Genomic DNA, 17,325 nt, shown 5'->3' with positions numbered 1-17,325 from the left:
TAGCTGTGCAGTTAGTCTTGTGGTCACTGACAGCTTCCTCGGAGTATCTGTAGAGCCATTCTGCACCTATGTACTACCACGTGTACGGCCACTTGGGCTAGTAAAGAAGATTAGAGGCCACATAACAGCCCACGTGGTCTTCCAGGGGTAAAATTGCAAAGTGCTGGAAAAACTAGCAATTTTCCTCTTATTAAATCATCTTCGTTCTGAATACTGGAGGAATTCCTAATTTTACAGCTTGTTGCCTATGTTACTGGCCACTTCGGCAGTCTGTCAGCGGTGGTCGGACTCCTAGGCAAACTGTTAGCTATACAGCTTGTAAGCGCAGCTCTTTAGTGCCCCTGCACTCCTCCAATAGTGCAGCATGGTATAGCTGTCAGTTCATGCCAGGGGTGCAACCACGCGCTGGTTCAAACGGTCAATCTTCAAGAGCGCATCGCCCACTGAAAAGTAGGCAGTCGGAGGAGCAGTGAGCTACTGAGAAAAAACTAATGTTTAGATTACCACTATAAGATATATCAGATTGGTGAAGATCCAGTCAGCAGGCTGAAAGATGACCATGCTTTATTCTGGGCACAGCACCATACATTTGGTAGTGGCTAAGTCTGGTACTGCAGCTCAGTCCTGATCCCTTTGGTGGGTAGTTGAGAACTGCCCCTTCCATTGATCCCAGATTAATGGGACTTTACTGCAAATCATGAGTCATTTACATGTCTATGGCGTCATTCAGGAAGACATGAGATGACACAATCATCCTACAAGCCATGTTATATCAACCTCTTAAAGTGACACTCACTGCTTGAGTGATAACTCATCATCGTCATCTCTTTATTTATATAGCGCCAACATATTCCGCAGCACTTGACAGTTTTTGCACACATTATCATCGCTGTCCCCGATGGGGCGCACAATAACTGTGCCTGTTCTCCAGGTGGAACTTACAGAACAAGTCTCCTTCCTGTCTGTCAATCCCAGCCCACCGGGAGTCATATATCAAACTGTGTCCCATTAATGAATCCCATCGGGCGCATTATAGAAGAAGTTTATGAAGATGACTGAGGCACCTAATGCCATTCCTGTCACTGTTTTGCACGTTCTCAGGGAGCGATGCGCTGCTGTCGCGGGAGGATGCCACCTTTTTTCTTGGCGATACATAATTTGACATTGCAACTCATTACCCGTCCTCAAATTACTGTCTCCCATCCAGAACATAAAAAAGTGACTGAATGGATTACAACTCCCATTTGTGTTGCCCGGCTTATCTCGGCTCTAGATACAGAGGTTGCAGCACAAATGGCTCCCCCCTCGGTCCCTGATTACAGCCCCCATCTTATCTAGGTTCTGTTTTTGTTGACGCAGATGTATTATAGAAAAACGTACACCTATTTACTGTTCAGGAATCTGAAAAAGCTGGGTGACAAGTTCTAGTGATGAGCAAACGTCAGATAAGGTGTTATCTGAGCATGCTCGTATGCTGACCGAGTGTCTTTGGCGTGCCCGAAAAATATGTTCAAGTCCCCGCACCTGCACGTCTTATGGGTGTCCGACAGCTGCAACACATGCAGGTATCCCCTAACAAGCAGGAATTCCCTGCTTGTGCTGACAACCCATAGGTGCTCTATTACTGCTCCTAGTTGTGTCTTGTGGTGTACATAAGCTCCAACTATGGAAGAGGATGATGTCTATGGATAGTTTTGGCGTTCAGGAGTCAGGAAAAGCTGGGTGATAACAGCTACAACCCCATTCCCGCTCCTAACTGACCCCTCAGGTTTATCTGGCATCTAGATTGAGGTGAGGACGACTGCATAATGTTATGTTTGCCATTCAGGGTTGTGGAAAAGCTGGGCAACAGCTCATATAGACTGCATTATAGCTCCTAATTATATCCGCCGCTTATCTGGCCTTTAGACTTGGGTATTTTATTGTGTATTTTACATTTTTGTGGAAATTCAAAAACTGACAAGTGGGGCGTGCAATATTATTCGTCCCCTTTAACTTAATACTTTGTTGCGCCACCTTTTGCTGCGATTACAGCTGCAGGTCGCTTGAGGTATGTCTCTATCAGTTTTGTACATTGAGAGACTGAAATTTTTGCCCATTCTTCCTTGGCAAACAGCTCGAGCTCAGTGAGGTTTGATGGAGATCGTTTGTGAACAGCAGTTTTCAGCTCTTTTCACAGATTCTCGATTGGATTGAGGTCTGGACTTTGACTTGGCCATTCTAACACCTGGATACGTTTATTTGTGAAACATTCCATTGTAGATTTTGCTTTATGTTTGGAATCATTGTCTTGTTGGAAGACAAATCTCCTTCCCAGTCTCAGGTCTTTTGTAGACTCCAACAGGTTTTCTTCAAGAATGGCCCTGTATTTGGCTCCATCCATCTTCCCATCAATTTTAACCATCTTCCCTGTCCCTGCTGAAGAAAGGCAGGCCCAAACCATGATGCTGCCACCACCATGTTTGACAGTGGGGATGGTATGTTCAGGGTGATGAGCTGTGTTGCCTTTACGCCAAGCATATCGTTTGGCATTGTTGCCAAAAAGTTTGATTTTGGTTTCATCTGACCAGAGCACCTTCTTCCACATGTTTGGTGTGTCTCCCAGGTGGCTTGTTGCAAACTTTAAACAACACTTTTTATGGATATCTTTGAGAAATGGCTTTCTTCTTGACACTCTTCCATAAAGGCCTGATTTGTGCAGTGTACGACTGATTGTTGTCTTATGGACAGACTGTCCCACCTCAGCTGTAGATCTCTGCAGTTCATCCAGAGTGATCATGGGCCTGTTGGCTGCATCTCTGATCAGTCTTCTCCTTGTTTGAGATGAAAGTTTAGAGGGACGGCCGGGTCTTGGTAGATTTGCAGTGATATGATACTCCTTCCATTTCAATATGATCGCTTGCACAGTGCTCCTTGGGATGTTTAAAGTTTTGGAAATCATTTTGTAACCAAATCCGGCTTTAAACTTCTCCAGAACAGTATCATGGACCTGCCTGTTGTGTCCCTTGGTCTTCATGATGCTCTCTGTGCTTCAAACAGAACGCTGAGACAATCACAGAGCAGGTGCGTATATACGGAAACTTGATTACACACAGGTGGATTATATGTATCATCATTAGGCATCTAGGACAACATTGGATCATTCAGAGATCCACAATGAACTTCTGGAGTGAGTTTGCTGCACTGAAAGTAAAGGGGCTGAATAATAATGCACGCCCCACTTTTCAGTTTTTGAATTTCCACAAAAATTTAAAATAACCAATAAATTTCGTTCAATTTCACAATTGTGTTCCACTTGTTGTTGATTCTTCACCAAAAATTTACATTTGTTATCTTTATGTTTGAAGCATGATATGTGGGAAAAGGTTGAAGAGTTCCAGGGGACCGAATACTTTCGCAAGGCACTGTATCACTGGCCACATTCACATGCTTAGTATTTGGTCAGTATTTTACCTCACTATGTATAAGCCAAAACCAGAATTGGAACAATCAGAGGAAAAGTATAAGAGAAACACGTCACCACTTCTGGATTATCACCCACTCCTGGTTTACAAATACTGAGGTAAAATACTGACCAATTACTGAACATGTGAACGTGACCTATAACTAAGCAGATTTGCCATTCAGGGGTCTGGAAAAGCTGGGTGACAATCCATTACCTACATAACGTGGCTACAGAAGCCTAAAAGCACTGGAGACAGATGACAAGTGCGTGAGGCCAGATGGAAAACTACATTACCCAGAACCCCCCACAGCACCCATGTCATGCATCATCCAGCAGCTGTACAGGGATTTAGTGCAGCAGCAAAACAAAGGGGGCAGCAATGACATGCAGTAGTGTGGACGATGGGGGCTGTCACCAGGAGGACCACTACAAACTTCCACCTGCACTGGGCCTGCTCCTGCCTACAGAGCACAGACAGATGGGCAATAAGCTGCACTGCAGAACATCACCCAGCAGGAGGAGGGGACTTCCACCATGAGAGTTATGTATGAGCAGATTGCTTCTGCAGGAGGAGAAGCTGTGATTCTGCCACCCCAGCTATGGCTGCCTAATTCTGATGGGTGGAGTAGTAACCTGCACTGCAGAGTCCCTCCAGGAGAGGATGAGGAGGGGCACAGAGGGCTCCTGGAGTCCAACTTATCACTAGTACTACTTCAGCATCTGGATGGTGACTGCCGCTGCCCTCCTACAACTGAAACCCTGGATCATGACTACTCCAGCATCTTACAGCTGAGACTCTGGATGATGACTACTCCAGCATCCTACAACTGAAACCCTGGATGATGACTACTCCAGCATCTTACAACTGAGACCCTGGATGATGACTACTCAAGCATCCTACAACTGAAACCCTGGATGATGACTACTCCAGCATCTTACAACTGAGACTCTGGATGATGACTACTCCAGCATCTTACAACTGAGACTCTGGATGATGACTACTCCAGCCATCTTACAACTGAGACCCTGGATGATGACTACTCCAGCCATCTTACAACTGAGACCCTGAATGATAACTACTCCAGCATCTTACAACTGAGACTCTGGATGATGACTACTCCAGCCATCTTACAACTGAGACCCTGGATGATGACTACTCCAGCCATCTTACAACTGAGACCCTGGATGATGACTACTCCAGCCATCTTACAACTGAGACCCTGGATGATGACTACTCCAGCCATCTTACAACTGAGACTCTGGATGATGACTACTCCAGCATCTTACAACTGAGACTCTGGATGATGACTACTCCAGCATCTTACAACTGAGACTCTGGATGATGACTACTCCAGCCATCTTACAACTGAGACCCTGGATAATGACTACTCCAGCCATCTTACAACTGAGACTCTGGATGATGACTACTCCAGCCATCTTACAACTGAGACCCTGGATGATGACTACTCCAGCATCTTTCAACTGAGACCCTGGATGATGACTACTCCAGCATCTTACAACTGAGACTCTGGATGATGACTACTCCAGCCATCTTACAACTGTGACCCTGGATGATGACTACTCCAGCATCTTACAGCAGAGACCCTGGATGATGACTACTCCAGCATCCTACACCTGATACCCTGGATGATGACTTCTCCAGCATCCTACAGGTGAGACCCTGGATGATGACTACTCCAGCATCTTATAACTGAGACTCTGGATGATGACTACTCCAGCATCTTAAAACTGAGACCCTGGATGATGACTTCTCCAGCATCCTACAGGTGAGACCCTGGATGATGACTACTCCAGCATCTTATAACTGAGACTCTGGATGATGACTACTCCAGCATCTTAAAACTGAGACCCTGGATGATGACTACTCCAGCATCCTACAGCTGAGACCCTGGATGATGACTACTCCAGCATCTTACAAATGAGACTCTGGATGATGACTACTCCAGCATCTTACATCTGAGACCCTGGATGATGACTACTCTAGCATCCTACAGCTGAGACCCTGGATGATGACTACCCCAGCATCCTATAAATGAGACCCTGGATGATGACTACACCAGCATCTTACAAGTGAGCCCCTGGATGATGACTACTACTGCATCCCACAAGTGAGACCCTGGATGATGACTACTACTGCATCCCACAAGTGAGCCCCTGGATGAAGACTACTACTGCATCCCACAAGTGAGCCCCTGGATGATGACTACTACTGCATCCTGCAAGTGAGACCATCTTTGATGACTACCTCTGGATGATAGCTGCTTCACTTTCTTGCATATGAAACCTTGGATGATGACTACCTCTTTTAGCTGAAACTCTGAATGACTACTCCTCTAGTCTCTTGCACCTGAGACTGAGTATGATGTCTACCCCAGCCCCTTGTGTCTGAAACCTTGGATGTGACTACTCCAGCCGCTTGCCCATCCTCTTGCATTTGACACTGAGGATGATGACTACTCCTGCACTCCTGGCTGTGCAGGCTGATGGGTGACCTGCACTGCAGTTTCTCCCCAGCAGACAGAGGACAGCTCTATATGGACCCTGGAAGGTGACTGCTGCAGACGTGTGCACCCTTGCCCCAGTCTAGAGGAGCCCCCGTCACTCCACAGTAGGGGCAGCCTCCTGCTGTGGACTCTCCTTGGTAGAGGCTGCCTTCTCCCTGTGCTGACAGTCGGGGTGTGCTGACAGTCGGGGTGTGCTGACAGTCGGGGTGACTTCTCTCCTCCGCAGGGTCCCTCCCCAGGGAGGAGGAGGGCCGGGCAGCTCCCTCGGGTGCTTCTTGTAAAGTTTCCTGTGCTTGTTGCAGGGTGGGGAGTCAGAGCGCTGGTGACAATGACACGCGGTGACAAGGACACACCAGCGCCACTCTCGTCCTGACCGCTGGGCGGGCATGGCGGGGGGATCCCTGCTGACCCCTGCCTGGCAAAGCCGGGAATCCCTGCTGTACCCTGCGGCGAGCACAGGAGCCTGCTGACTGCAGCTGGGAGCATGCCAGGCTCCGGGGAAAGTGCCAGCAGGTAGCCCCCCAGCCACAGAGCGGCAGCCCCCCAGCCACGGAGCGGCAGCCCCCCAGCCACGGAGCGGCAGCCCCCCAGCCACGGAGCGGCAGCCCCGGGAGACGAGGCTTCTCTTCCCCTCGCACAGGTATTTAATATTCCATCTTTTATTCACGGCTCCGGGGTCAGCGGTGAAGCCTCCGGTCTCTGCTTACACCCAGCAGCTCTCCATTCCATGTGTGGGCGCAGACCCCCATAGATTAACCCCTTGTGCCTGCCCCCCTCAGTATTGCAGATCCTGGCCGAGGAGGTGGAACAGTTCTGTGTGCTCCGCTATCTTGGTGCATTATGCTACAGCAGATATTGCACAGTAAGGCTATGTGCACACGTTGCGGATTAGGCTTAGGAATTTCTGGTGCGGATTCTCTCCTGGCAGAAAACGCACCTGTGGATTTGTCGCTTTTTTTGTGCGGTTCCGCAGCGTTTTTTGTGCGTTTTTTTGCTGCGGATTTCTTGTGGATTTGCTGCGGTTTTTACTCCTGCGGTTTTCTATAATGGAATGGGTACAAAACGCTGCAGATTCACAAAAAAGAAGTGACATGCTACTTCTTTTAAACCGCAGCGTTTCCGCAGCGGATTTTCCGCAAAGTGAGCACAGCATTTTTTTTTCTCATTGATTTACATTGTACTGTAAATCAATTGTGGATCTGCAGCGTTTCTGCACCTCAAAAAACGCTGCGGATCCCCAGAGAATCCGCAACGTGTGCACATACCCTAACGCTGATTCCCAATGAGCTCAGCAGCAAATGAAGGGGTCACATACTAATGCACCCTGCTGTCACCTCAGGTGGTGGTGCTAAGAGACAGCGGCACCAGGAAGGGGTTAATTCGGGTCTGCACGTGCAGTAGCTCGGCGCTTAATACCATGAACTATATGGAAGATGGGACCAAGATTTTGCAAAGAAATGAATTTCGTATCAGATTTTTGGAAAACTGGGTGCTGTGTTTTTCCCTAATCGTCACCCAGCTTTTCTAGTCCCACAGACAGCAGCAGCATACATCACGCACGCCAGCATTGCTGCATAACCTCAGACAATCAGGAGTGTAGGAAAGCTGGGTTACAGCACATGTGGGAGCTTCACCTACTTCAGCATTGCTGCATAACTAGATAGACAATCAGGGTGCAGGAAAGCTTAGTACAACTGATGTGGGAGCTGTAATGGCAGATCGGTTGGTTATCACCCAGCTTTCCTAGGCTCTAGAATGTCCACATCACCCTCTCCTGCATTGCTGCATAACTTGATAAACCATCAGCCAACATTTTCTAAGCGAATGGCTGTTCTATCCAACTCTGGGAAATCTGGTTGCTGACTTTTTGTCTGTCTTCACCCAGCTTTTCAAGTATTCCAGAACAGTAGCAGTATACCTCACCTGCTCCAACATTGTGGGATAATCAGGGGTGCAGGAAAGCTGGGTGACAACCTAGGTGGTAGCTCCTGAAAGTCCACAGTATACATCGCCAACTTCAATACTGTTGCAGACTGTTAGGACTTTGGGATAAATGGCTGACAACCTACTTGGTAGCTGTGTAAGAACTTGTTGGTTGTCAACGTCACTCAGCTTTCCCAGAAACTGATCTAACAGATCAGGAAAGGGTTGGAAATCCAGTTGATTAATCAGGTCGCTGTCACTTTCCCGTGATACAGGAACGTCTCAGTCCTCTGCTTGCTGTCTGTGATGTGACGGTTTCTAGCCGGGGGATGGCTGCTCCTTCATTTCTAATTCCGTGTGATCGCGGTGTATGTCAGCACTACCTGGCGCTCATGTCGCTTTGATGCCAATCCAGGCGGTAGAAATCCTCGGCAGTTCTCCCACCCAGGAATATCCGCTCTGCCTCTGTGCGCACCGCAGAAATAGCAGCTAGCAGCTTTAAAAGAAGAAGCCGGCTCCAATTGGCATTTCAACATCTCTGTTTTCTGTCAATGAATAGAGTTTGGTGGATTTTAATGGCATGTTCTTCTCTGCAGGTACCCAGGACTGCTCCGTAGGCTGCAGCACTGAGATGCTCCTCAGTCCATCTCTATGGATATAGCAAAAGAAATCTACCATCTGAGCTACAGCCATCGGGACGAGGTATCACCTGGCCGCGACCTGCAGGGACCCGGCCGGAGAAACGCGCAGGTCTTCATGCGTCGGCGCCCTCAGGACTGCTTGAGCCTGCTTGAGATTGCCCTGGTGTTAAATACTATGGGGTGCATCCATAGCTTAAGCTGCAAACCCAAAGTCTTCAGAGAGTCCATCGCCGTGCTGGACATCAAAGCCTCCATTGACTCCACCCCAACCAGCATCGATGAGTCCTCCAGCGTCGTCCTCCGATACAGGACCCCGCATTTCCGAGCCAGCGCCCAAGTACTAGTGCCTCCGATCTCTGGGAAAGACTCGTGGAGGGTTGGCTGGATCCAGGCCTGTAACCACATGGAGTTCTACAACCACTATGGAGACCTGGGAATGTAAGTGTGCCCTGGGGGCCTCCCTGGTATTTGTCAGTATAATTCCGATGATCTGGTATCACTGAATTCGCCGGGGTCATGTCACTCACAACAAGTGACCTCACGGTGCATCCGCCCCATCAGGTGCAATAACCCACCCCTATGGGGTAAACTTCTTATCCGGAAATGGATTCTGCCAAATTTCCAATGAAATGTTACTGTAATACATTAGAAGGGAGCGTTATCACTCATATCTGCTCACTGACTACCAATATGGCTGCCGCAGGTTGTCACGCAGTGTTCCTTAGGTCCTGAATGCTTGTATGGGTGGTGGGCGAGCTGCATGCATATGCAAAATTGTCCCTCAGGCACCTGGGAAAGCTGTGTTACTTGAACTAAGTTTATTAGACAGTGCAGCTTGAATTTCACAAACGGGTAGAATTAATAGATTATAAGTATGATCTCGTGTCCAGGAAGTAACCCTGCGGCCTACCACCGCTTCCTGACTGTGAATTGTGGGCTTACACTCCAGTCTTGGCAGGATGGGGTGGATAGACACCCTGCAGAGAATATCCACCGAGTATCCTAAATGAAAACTGCTCAGAACATGATGTAAATTGGTGGCAAAGAGGAAAGTGGTTAAGTTTGTTGAGTGGGAGTGATCCTTTAACTTTGACAAAGTAAAGTGGCAGGGCTGTGACAACATTCAAAAAAGTATCAGATCTGTTAACAGCAAGACCCCCTCAGTGCCACCGGCTGCTGGAGGATGGAACCAGTGACCCGACCATCTGGACCAGCCCTGATTACATAAGTCACATTGAAGGATCACAGTAAAATACGCGGTCGATATATGAAACAGAATGTGGAGTTGTGGGATGTGAGTGAGTGCTGGAACTGAATCCTCTGGATCATATTCTCATCATCTCTTCCATTGATATAAGCTGCTTCTGGGAATTTTCTTTTTTTTTTTCCTCGACCTTCCAAGGCATTGTAAAATATTAATCTTCTAACTTCCTATAGTCGGCGTTTTTGATGGTACTTAAGTTTCTCCTGGTGTAATATTTCATGGCGTCCAGCGTTATCTTTGAGAATATTAAAAATGACTGATCTCTTCACTAAGTGTTGGAGTGAGAGCAGGGCGCGTCCTTGTGAAATGAGATAGAGAAGGACAGGGAAGAATAAAAAAAGGCATTGCCATGGGTACCTCACTCACCCCAGCAACTCCATGTTCTGTGTATTTGGGTATTCTGTTTGCACTTTAATATTTCTAATATTTCACCAATAAACATATCACTATGTCATTAATTAAAGGGGTTGTCAAGTGAAAATAAGTTATCACTTATCATAACTTACTGATTGGTGGGTGTCTAATTGCTGGTACCTGCATTGATTGCCAAAGCAGGCACTCCCTGCTAGGATGGAGCGGCAGTGCACATTTTCTATGGGCCTGTCAGAAAAGTTCCCCAGTCTGCCGACCCATAGCAATCAATAAGTTAAAACAGAGCAGCCGTATACAACCCAGTATCTTAGTTGTTACTTCAGGAACCACATGTAAATCCCTGTAACTCATTGGCTCCATGCATACCCCAAATCTTTGCGTCAATGTGTTTACCCTAGCAGTTACCCCACGTTCCCTGACAGTTCTGGTGTCACCCTAGTGACCCCATTGTTATTCTATCTACACTCCACAGTGTCAATCACACTGCAGCACTGAAGAAAGGTGTGTGATGGCTGTGGCTTTGCTTCCTGCCAGGACTTTTTAGCTTAGCGTAGGGTCATGGTTTGCCTTTGAGTCAGTCCATAGCACTAGATATCTGTAGACCCGGTTTCCTGGTGGAAATTCCATTTGAGCACCTTCCTTTCCTGCAATGATAATTCCAGATTTCAGGGGTCCCCCGCACTTCCCTGCCATTGTATACACACTAGCTATTTTTGAACTTCCAGGACATGGAGATAAAGTGTTTTTTTTATTTTTGTCACTTTATGATCTGCGGATCCGGCATCAATTATGTTTTGTCTGTGTCAGGAGTTATGAAGGAGGTGACGCTTTGTGCCGCTGATACAAGGCTTTGAGTCCATGAGTGACATCAGATCACCATCCACATCAATATCTCCATCCTAGCTTGCTTAGGCTGGTTTCACACTTGCGTTTCAAAACGCATGCGTTTTAAAAAAAAAACGCATGGTGAAAAAACGCATGTAAACGCGTGCGTTTTTGTGTGTCAAAATAACGCCTCTCAAAAATACTACGAGTTGCATTTCTGAAAAAGAACGCATGCAGCAAAAAAATGCATGCGTTTCAAAACGCGACCAAACGCTTACAACAAAAAACGCATGCGTTTTCAATGTTAAATATAGGGAAAAAACGCATGCGTTTTTTTGTGCAAAAAACGCTGCAGACAAAAACGCAAGTGTGAAACCACCCTTAGATATTGGACATGTCTTCAGGATGTTTCAGTGGTGGTGCAGCCTCAAGGCAAGGTTCATCCTATTCTCCTGCGTCTGCATGCCCCATGGCTGCCCTTACTGACTCTGTTCTTACAATACATTGATGAGCCCTCTCCTGTGTGTGCACCGCAGCCGCCGGACCCTCCGCTCAAAGGTCCCGTAGTAATCTCCTCCAGTCAGAGGAAGACCCTCCTGTCTGTGGAAGCGTCCTCTATGCCACTGAAAACAGGAAGACCGTTCGGGGGCGAGGATAAAAGATCAGAATACAATGTTCTCCGCTGCACAGAATCCGCCTTTGATACAGCAGGAAGTTCACAGACAGATAAACCCCACGTGTGAGAGCGATCAGAGCATCGCCGGCACAAGATCGCTACCGTGCCGAGGAAATAACTGGCGCACGGCCCTGGTCATTAGATCTGCACAGTATTCTACTCCGAGCTGCAGTTTGTTTTCCAGAGCTGAACTTCATACTGTAACAGCCGTTGGAGCTATTGGAGAACTCTTGTTTGGTCTCCTCAGTCACTTGCAGAGCCCTACCCCTCTTCTCTTTCCATCTCTCAGTCTTGTGTGTTAGTCCTATTCTGTCCTTCCTGTATCAACTGCTTATGGCCACCACTGTAGGAAGCATGGTGAGACACACCAGGGGATGCTGGGAGATTTTATTGTATGCTATTAATCTTGGTCTTACAAATAATTGCTATCTCTTGAGCCCGTGTGGGGGAGATGCAACTGATAATGGATTACGACCCTTCCATGGTCAGCGATTATTAATTGGGATCTGAGGAGTATTTGGCCTCTGCGCACGTTTCTCTCGGCTGACGTTTAATTATCCTGATACCTGATTATGTGGCACGGATGGTTAGAGCGATCGGCAGCAGCTTGGGAATTGACGTCTACCTGCACCGCTGAGACCATGTCCTGGGTGGAGTTTTTATTGCAGATTCTTGGCCACTTGAGTAGCTGGTTTCCATTGAACTGTTTTTGTATTTTTTTCCCCCAAATTAATAAGTAGGAAGATGACTTCTCCACTAGAGTTCCACTTCTGTTTTTATTTTAATATATGTGAGGGTTTGTTACAATTGCATCCAGACTGGACCATCCTCAGAGTGGAATAGTTGGATTTCAGACTGATACACTGCATCAAACGATCAGGACGGGGGTGGGGGAGAGATTTGTGCTGCTGATGGGTTTAGCTCACAGAGGATTGTCTACACAGGATGCAACAGTAACAAAACTTCCACTTAGGGATGTAAACAAGAATGCTCCTATTCATTGATCGCAAGCAGATATTTGATTCACAAGGCATATGTGAAAATATGGAATTTATTCAAGGAGTATTCCCATTTTAAAATGTCTCATAGTTGAGCGCCCCGCCATGCAATGAGGGGTGTCTGTGCATGTATTGCTCTCTATATACAGTTGTTTTGGGGCACCAGTAATTGCTTGGCAATTTTTGGAATACCCATACAAGCGAAGAGAGAGCCACGCATGCGCAGTTACATGTCTACTGAAAACAAGGCGAGTGGCGTGACCTGAATCTGTCGGACATAGTTACCATAGATGTCCCAGATGGGACACTCCTTTAATAAAGACTCTGTATATAATATGTCTTCACATGTTCGGCTCTGATTTATGTTCTTGTCTTCAGGTCTAGCTGGGAACTTCCGGACCTCCTGAATGGTAAAATCCCCGCCATCAGCGACTCAGACGGCGTCAACTATCCCTGGTATGGCAATACTACCGAGACCTGCACTGTTACCGGCCCAACCAAGCGGGACACAAAGTTTACCGTCAGTATGAATGATAATTTCTACCCGAGCGTGACATGGGCAGTGCCTGTCAGCGATTCCAATGTGCCTATGTTGACTGGCATCCAAAGGGACCAAAGTTTTACCACTTGGCTTGTGGCCATCAACATGGTGAGCGGAGACCTCGTCATTCTGCACACCATCAAGTGGAGGATGAAACTAGAGATTGAGATCAAGCCGACCTTACTGTTAGGTCAACGAGCCAAACTACAGGAACCTTTTGCACAGGAACAACCCCAAGTCCTTGACAAAAACGAGCCCATACCACCGAGCGCGCTCGTAAAGCCGAATGCCAATGACGCACAGGTGCTGATGTGGAGACCGAAAAACAAACCGGCCGTGGTCGTTATACCCCCCAAACGCCGGTGAACCTGGCAAACCAGGGAATAGCTGCTAATAAAGACGTACAAATCAACCAAAAGCATTGTCTGGGGTCCTGCTGTTGTTTCCTTCAGACCTTGGGACATCACTGTGTTATTTTTTTATACTGGCGGACCATGGTTTGGGACTCAATGACATCACCAAACATGGGGTTAGACAGTGAAAAAGGTTTTAATGCAATGTCTGTAGACACTCATTCAGGGTTTATCATCCTGCCCGTCCACCGCACAGATCCTTTTTCATGTCAGGCTGGGTGTACAGTCTTTGATTATCCATGACCCATGAAGTTGGAGACATTCTCTGGAGATTCTTGTTTTTCTGAATTGTGTGTTATTTATGTTGCTTTATTGACTCCGAAAATGTTCTTCTAATTGTCAAAAAAATTGCCAAAGGATCATCAACAAAAGATCCCTCTATCCCGAGAGGCGGTAATGTTTGTGTGCTGCCTCTAGTGAAAATGGAGGACTCTGAGTAAACCCTAGTGAAGCTGATGAGCAGGGGTGGACATGGCTGAACCTCAGGTATTGGAATAGACTGTAGTGTAGCCAAAGTGTGAGGTGGGCTTAATTGAAGCTGAGGCATGAGGTGGGCTTTATTGAGTCCGAGATATGAGGTGTGCTTTATTGAGGCTGAGGTATGAAGTAGGCTTTATGTAACTATGCTGTGGGCGTTATTGAGGCATTGGTATAAGGCGGGCTTTATTAAGGCTGAGGTATGAGGTGGGCTTTGTTGAGGCTGAAATATCAGGTAGTCTTTATTGAGGCCGAGGTATCAAGTGGACTTTATGTAGTTAACGGTGGGCTTTATTGAGGTCGTAATATGAGGTGGGATTTATTGAGGCCATAGTAAGAGGTGGGCTTTATTAAGGCTGAGGTTTGAGGTGAGATCTATTGAGGCCGAGGTTTGGCTGAGCTTTATTGAAGCCATGGTATGAGGTGGGCTTTTTCGAAGCAGAGGTATGAGGTGAGATCTATTGAGGCCGAGGTTTGGTGAGCTTAATTGAGGCCGTGCTATGAAGTGGGCTTTATTGATGCCAAGGGTCAAGGTGGACTTTATTGAGGCCGATGTTTGAGGTGGACTTTATTTAGGCCACAGTATGAGGTGGGCTTTATTGAGGCTGCTGTATGAAGTGGACTTTATTGAGGCAGAGGTTCGAAGTGAGCTTTATTGTGGCTACGACAAACAAAAAAGGAAGGAGTACCAAATTACCCATAGATTAGTGTCAAAATATTTATTAAATATCAATAAAATAGCAAGTACCATAAACAAAATTGTAAAAGAATTATATGGACAACAAATTAAATAGTGAAGGATACAAACACAGAAGTCCGACACAAATGCTTATATGTAAACAGGACTGGGATTTTAGAACGATATGCATCAAAACCAAAATTGTATAGTGTCTCACCCTAATAAATCCTTGCAGAAGGTCAGACTACGCAGCCCCAACGCGCGTTTCATGTGGGGCTGTGCATATCGTTCTAAAATCTGGGTGTTTATATGGGGCCATAGTTGTGGTATTAGGGTATGTGCACACGTTCAGGATTGCATCAGGATTTGGTCAGGATTTTTCATCAGTATTTGTAGCCAAAACCAGGAGTGGAACAATTAGAGGAAAAGTATAATAGAAACATATGCACCACTTCTGCATTTATCACCCACTCCTGGTTTTGGCTACAAATACTGATGAAAAATCCTGACCAAATCCTGATGCAATCCTGAACGTGTGCACATACCCTAAATGTGTTTTTTAGTAACCCCAAACATGCCTATCTTGCTGTGATAGTTTTGCATTATATATAGTGATCCAAATCCCAGTCCTGTTTACATATAAGCATTTGTGTCGGACTTCTGTGTATGTATCCTTCACTATTTAATTTGTTGTTCATATACCCGGTAATTCTTTTACAATTTTGTTTATGGTACTTGCTATTTTATTGATATTTAATAAATATTTTGATACTAATCTATGGGTAGTTTGGTACTCCTTCCTTTTTTGTTTGTAATCGCATTTTGGAGTATGTTTTATGCCTGGTTTTAACTGTGCTGATTTTTAGTAATTTTATTCTGGGTATTTTTTTATTTTTATTGTGGCCATGGTATGAGGTGGGCTTTATTGAGGCCATGGTATGAGGTGGGCTTTATTGAGGCCACGGTATGAGGCATACAATTGCTGTAATTCTATTGATACTCAGGGGTAATATAGTCCATAGATAGTAGGGGGTGGTGAGCCTTGCAGGGCATTGCTTCCATGTCCCTTATTTAATGCAGCTGCTTTTTTTTTTCCATAAAAATTTTGAACGATGGTACAAATAAAAACTGCTGATGAAATGCTGGAGCCGTCACCACGAGACTACCTGCTAATTATTAGAAGTATGCTAGTAACGTGTCAACTCACAGAACGGGCACACATGAAGAAATAGTCCTAGAGATGTTTTCTGTAATGGTAAAAGTTCTAATTCTAAGTCATATCGGTATCTGGAAAATGAAGTCAATCTATTATGGCCACCACTGCAGTTTTCACTGGGTTATTTTCTATACTTCAAAGATCACGCTACATCAAATCAGCCAAATTACTGGAAGAAGTTTGGAGATAACCCCTGTGGGATCTTATGTTGGCAGCCATATTGATTTGTACCCTGATCATGGACTATAAGATTGCCATGGTCCAGTGAGGCTTCATTATCCTTACGCTTTCTACTGGATTGCTCGCTGATTTGGGGGTAGCTTGCACTGTTCCGTCCCCGTCAGACTGCGGGAGAGAAGCAGAAGGTTATCTCCAACCCGGCCAGGAACGCCAACAACCCAGAAAGTGGGACACACATGCCCCCGTCTTGCAGATGATCCCTATAAAAATGAGATGGTTCATAGATTGGATAAAGTCTGGGTTTCTAATTGCAAAATGTTGTTTTCCTTTGTACCTGTACTGTCTCTTTTCATCACAGTCAGATATGTAAGGAATGGAGTCCGTCTGCAGCAGCGGCACCACTTCTCTGGACCCTTGTTGGGCTTGACTACTTGACTGAAGCAGGGGCTCTCCAGCTGTTGGGATACAGCTCACCCTACCTTGCCCTGGCAATATACTGGGAGTCGGAGTATCCCAATAGCTGGCAAGCCACAAGTTGCAGAACCCCACTCCAGGTGCATCAAGATGCCACATTGATCATTTATGCAGAAAAATCGAAATTTTGTTGTTGATCCAGAATCTTAGAGCTCTCTCACACGAGTGTATAACAAGGCCAAGTGCCATGACATGTTTTACCGGATATCACCCAGAACAGGGTAATTCTCCATGGCAGCTCAGATCTACGATAACTTTCTCATGCCGATCTGAGAATCGATACAAGTCTATGGGTGCATTTGAAACATCGGACTGCACTCGAATGTCATCTGAGTGCAGTGTGATTACCGTGGATGTTAGCAATGGAGGATATGGAGATATTACTTTCTCCGTCTTCTCCGCATTTGTGCTGCGATTCTCTCATGTGAACACGGACACTATATGCTAATGTGAATCCAGCCTTAAAATGGTTACAAAAGGGATAGGTTTAGGGTTGGGATATTAGGGTTGTAGTGCTAAGTATAATATGTAAGGCCAGCAATTATTAGACGCCCGTCAGCTGAACGATGATTCAGTTGATTTTTAATCCGGCAGCCATCTTGGCCATCCCTCAAATACACAGGAGCGCTTATACAGCCAAACGTTCTGTGTTCTCTATGAGAAAGTCGCAGACTGA

The 17,325-nt window shown here is 46.2% G+C and overlaps 1 protein-coding gene across 1 annotated transcript; it reads left to right on the top strand.

The window, feature by feature from the left end:
* Window positions 1-6,259: 6,259 nt before the first annotated feature.
* FAM78A (family with sequence similarity 78 member A) lies at window positions 6,260-13,628 on the top strand. The gene is made up of 3 exons (XM_069747538.1): window positions 6,260-6,610; window positions 8,490-8,972; window positions 13,048-13,628. The coding sequence occupies exons 2-3, from the start codon at window positions 8,545-8,547 to the stop codon at window positions 13,574-13,576; spliced, it is 957 nt and encodes a 318-aa protein (XP_069603639.1). The 5' UTR covers window positions 6,260-6,610; window positions 8,490-8,544; the 3' UTR covers window positions 13,577-13,628.
* Window positions 13,629-17,325: the final 3,697 nt, after the last annotated feature.

The sequence above is a fragment of the Ranitomeya imitator genome, chromosome 2 (genome assembly GCF_032444005.1).
Source record: "Ranitomeya imitator isolate aRanImi1 chromosome 2, aRanImi1.pri, whole genome shotgun sequence".
NCBI classification, from domain to species: Eukaryota; Metazoa; Chordata; class Amphibia; order Anura; family Dendrobatidae; genus Ranitomeya; species Ranitomeya imitator.
The sequence above is the reverse complement of the archived record's forward strand: the minus strand, read 5'-3'. Positions and strand labels throughout refer to the sequence as shown.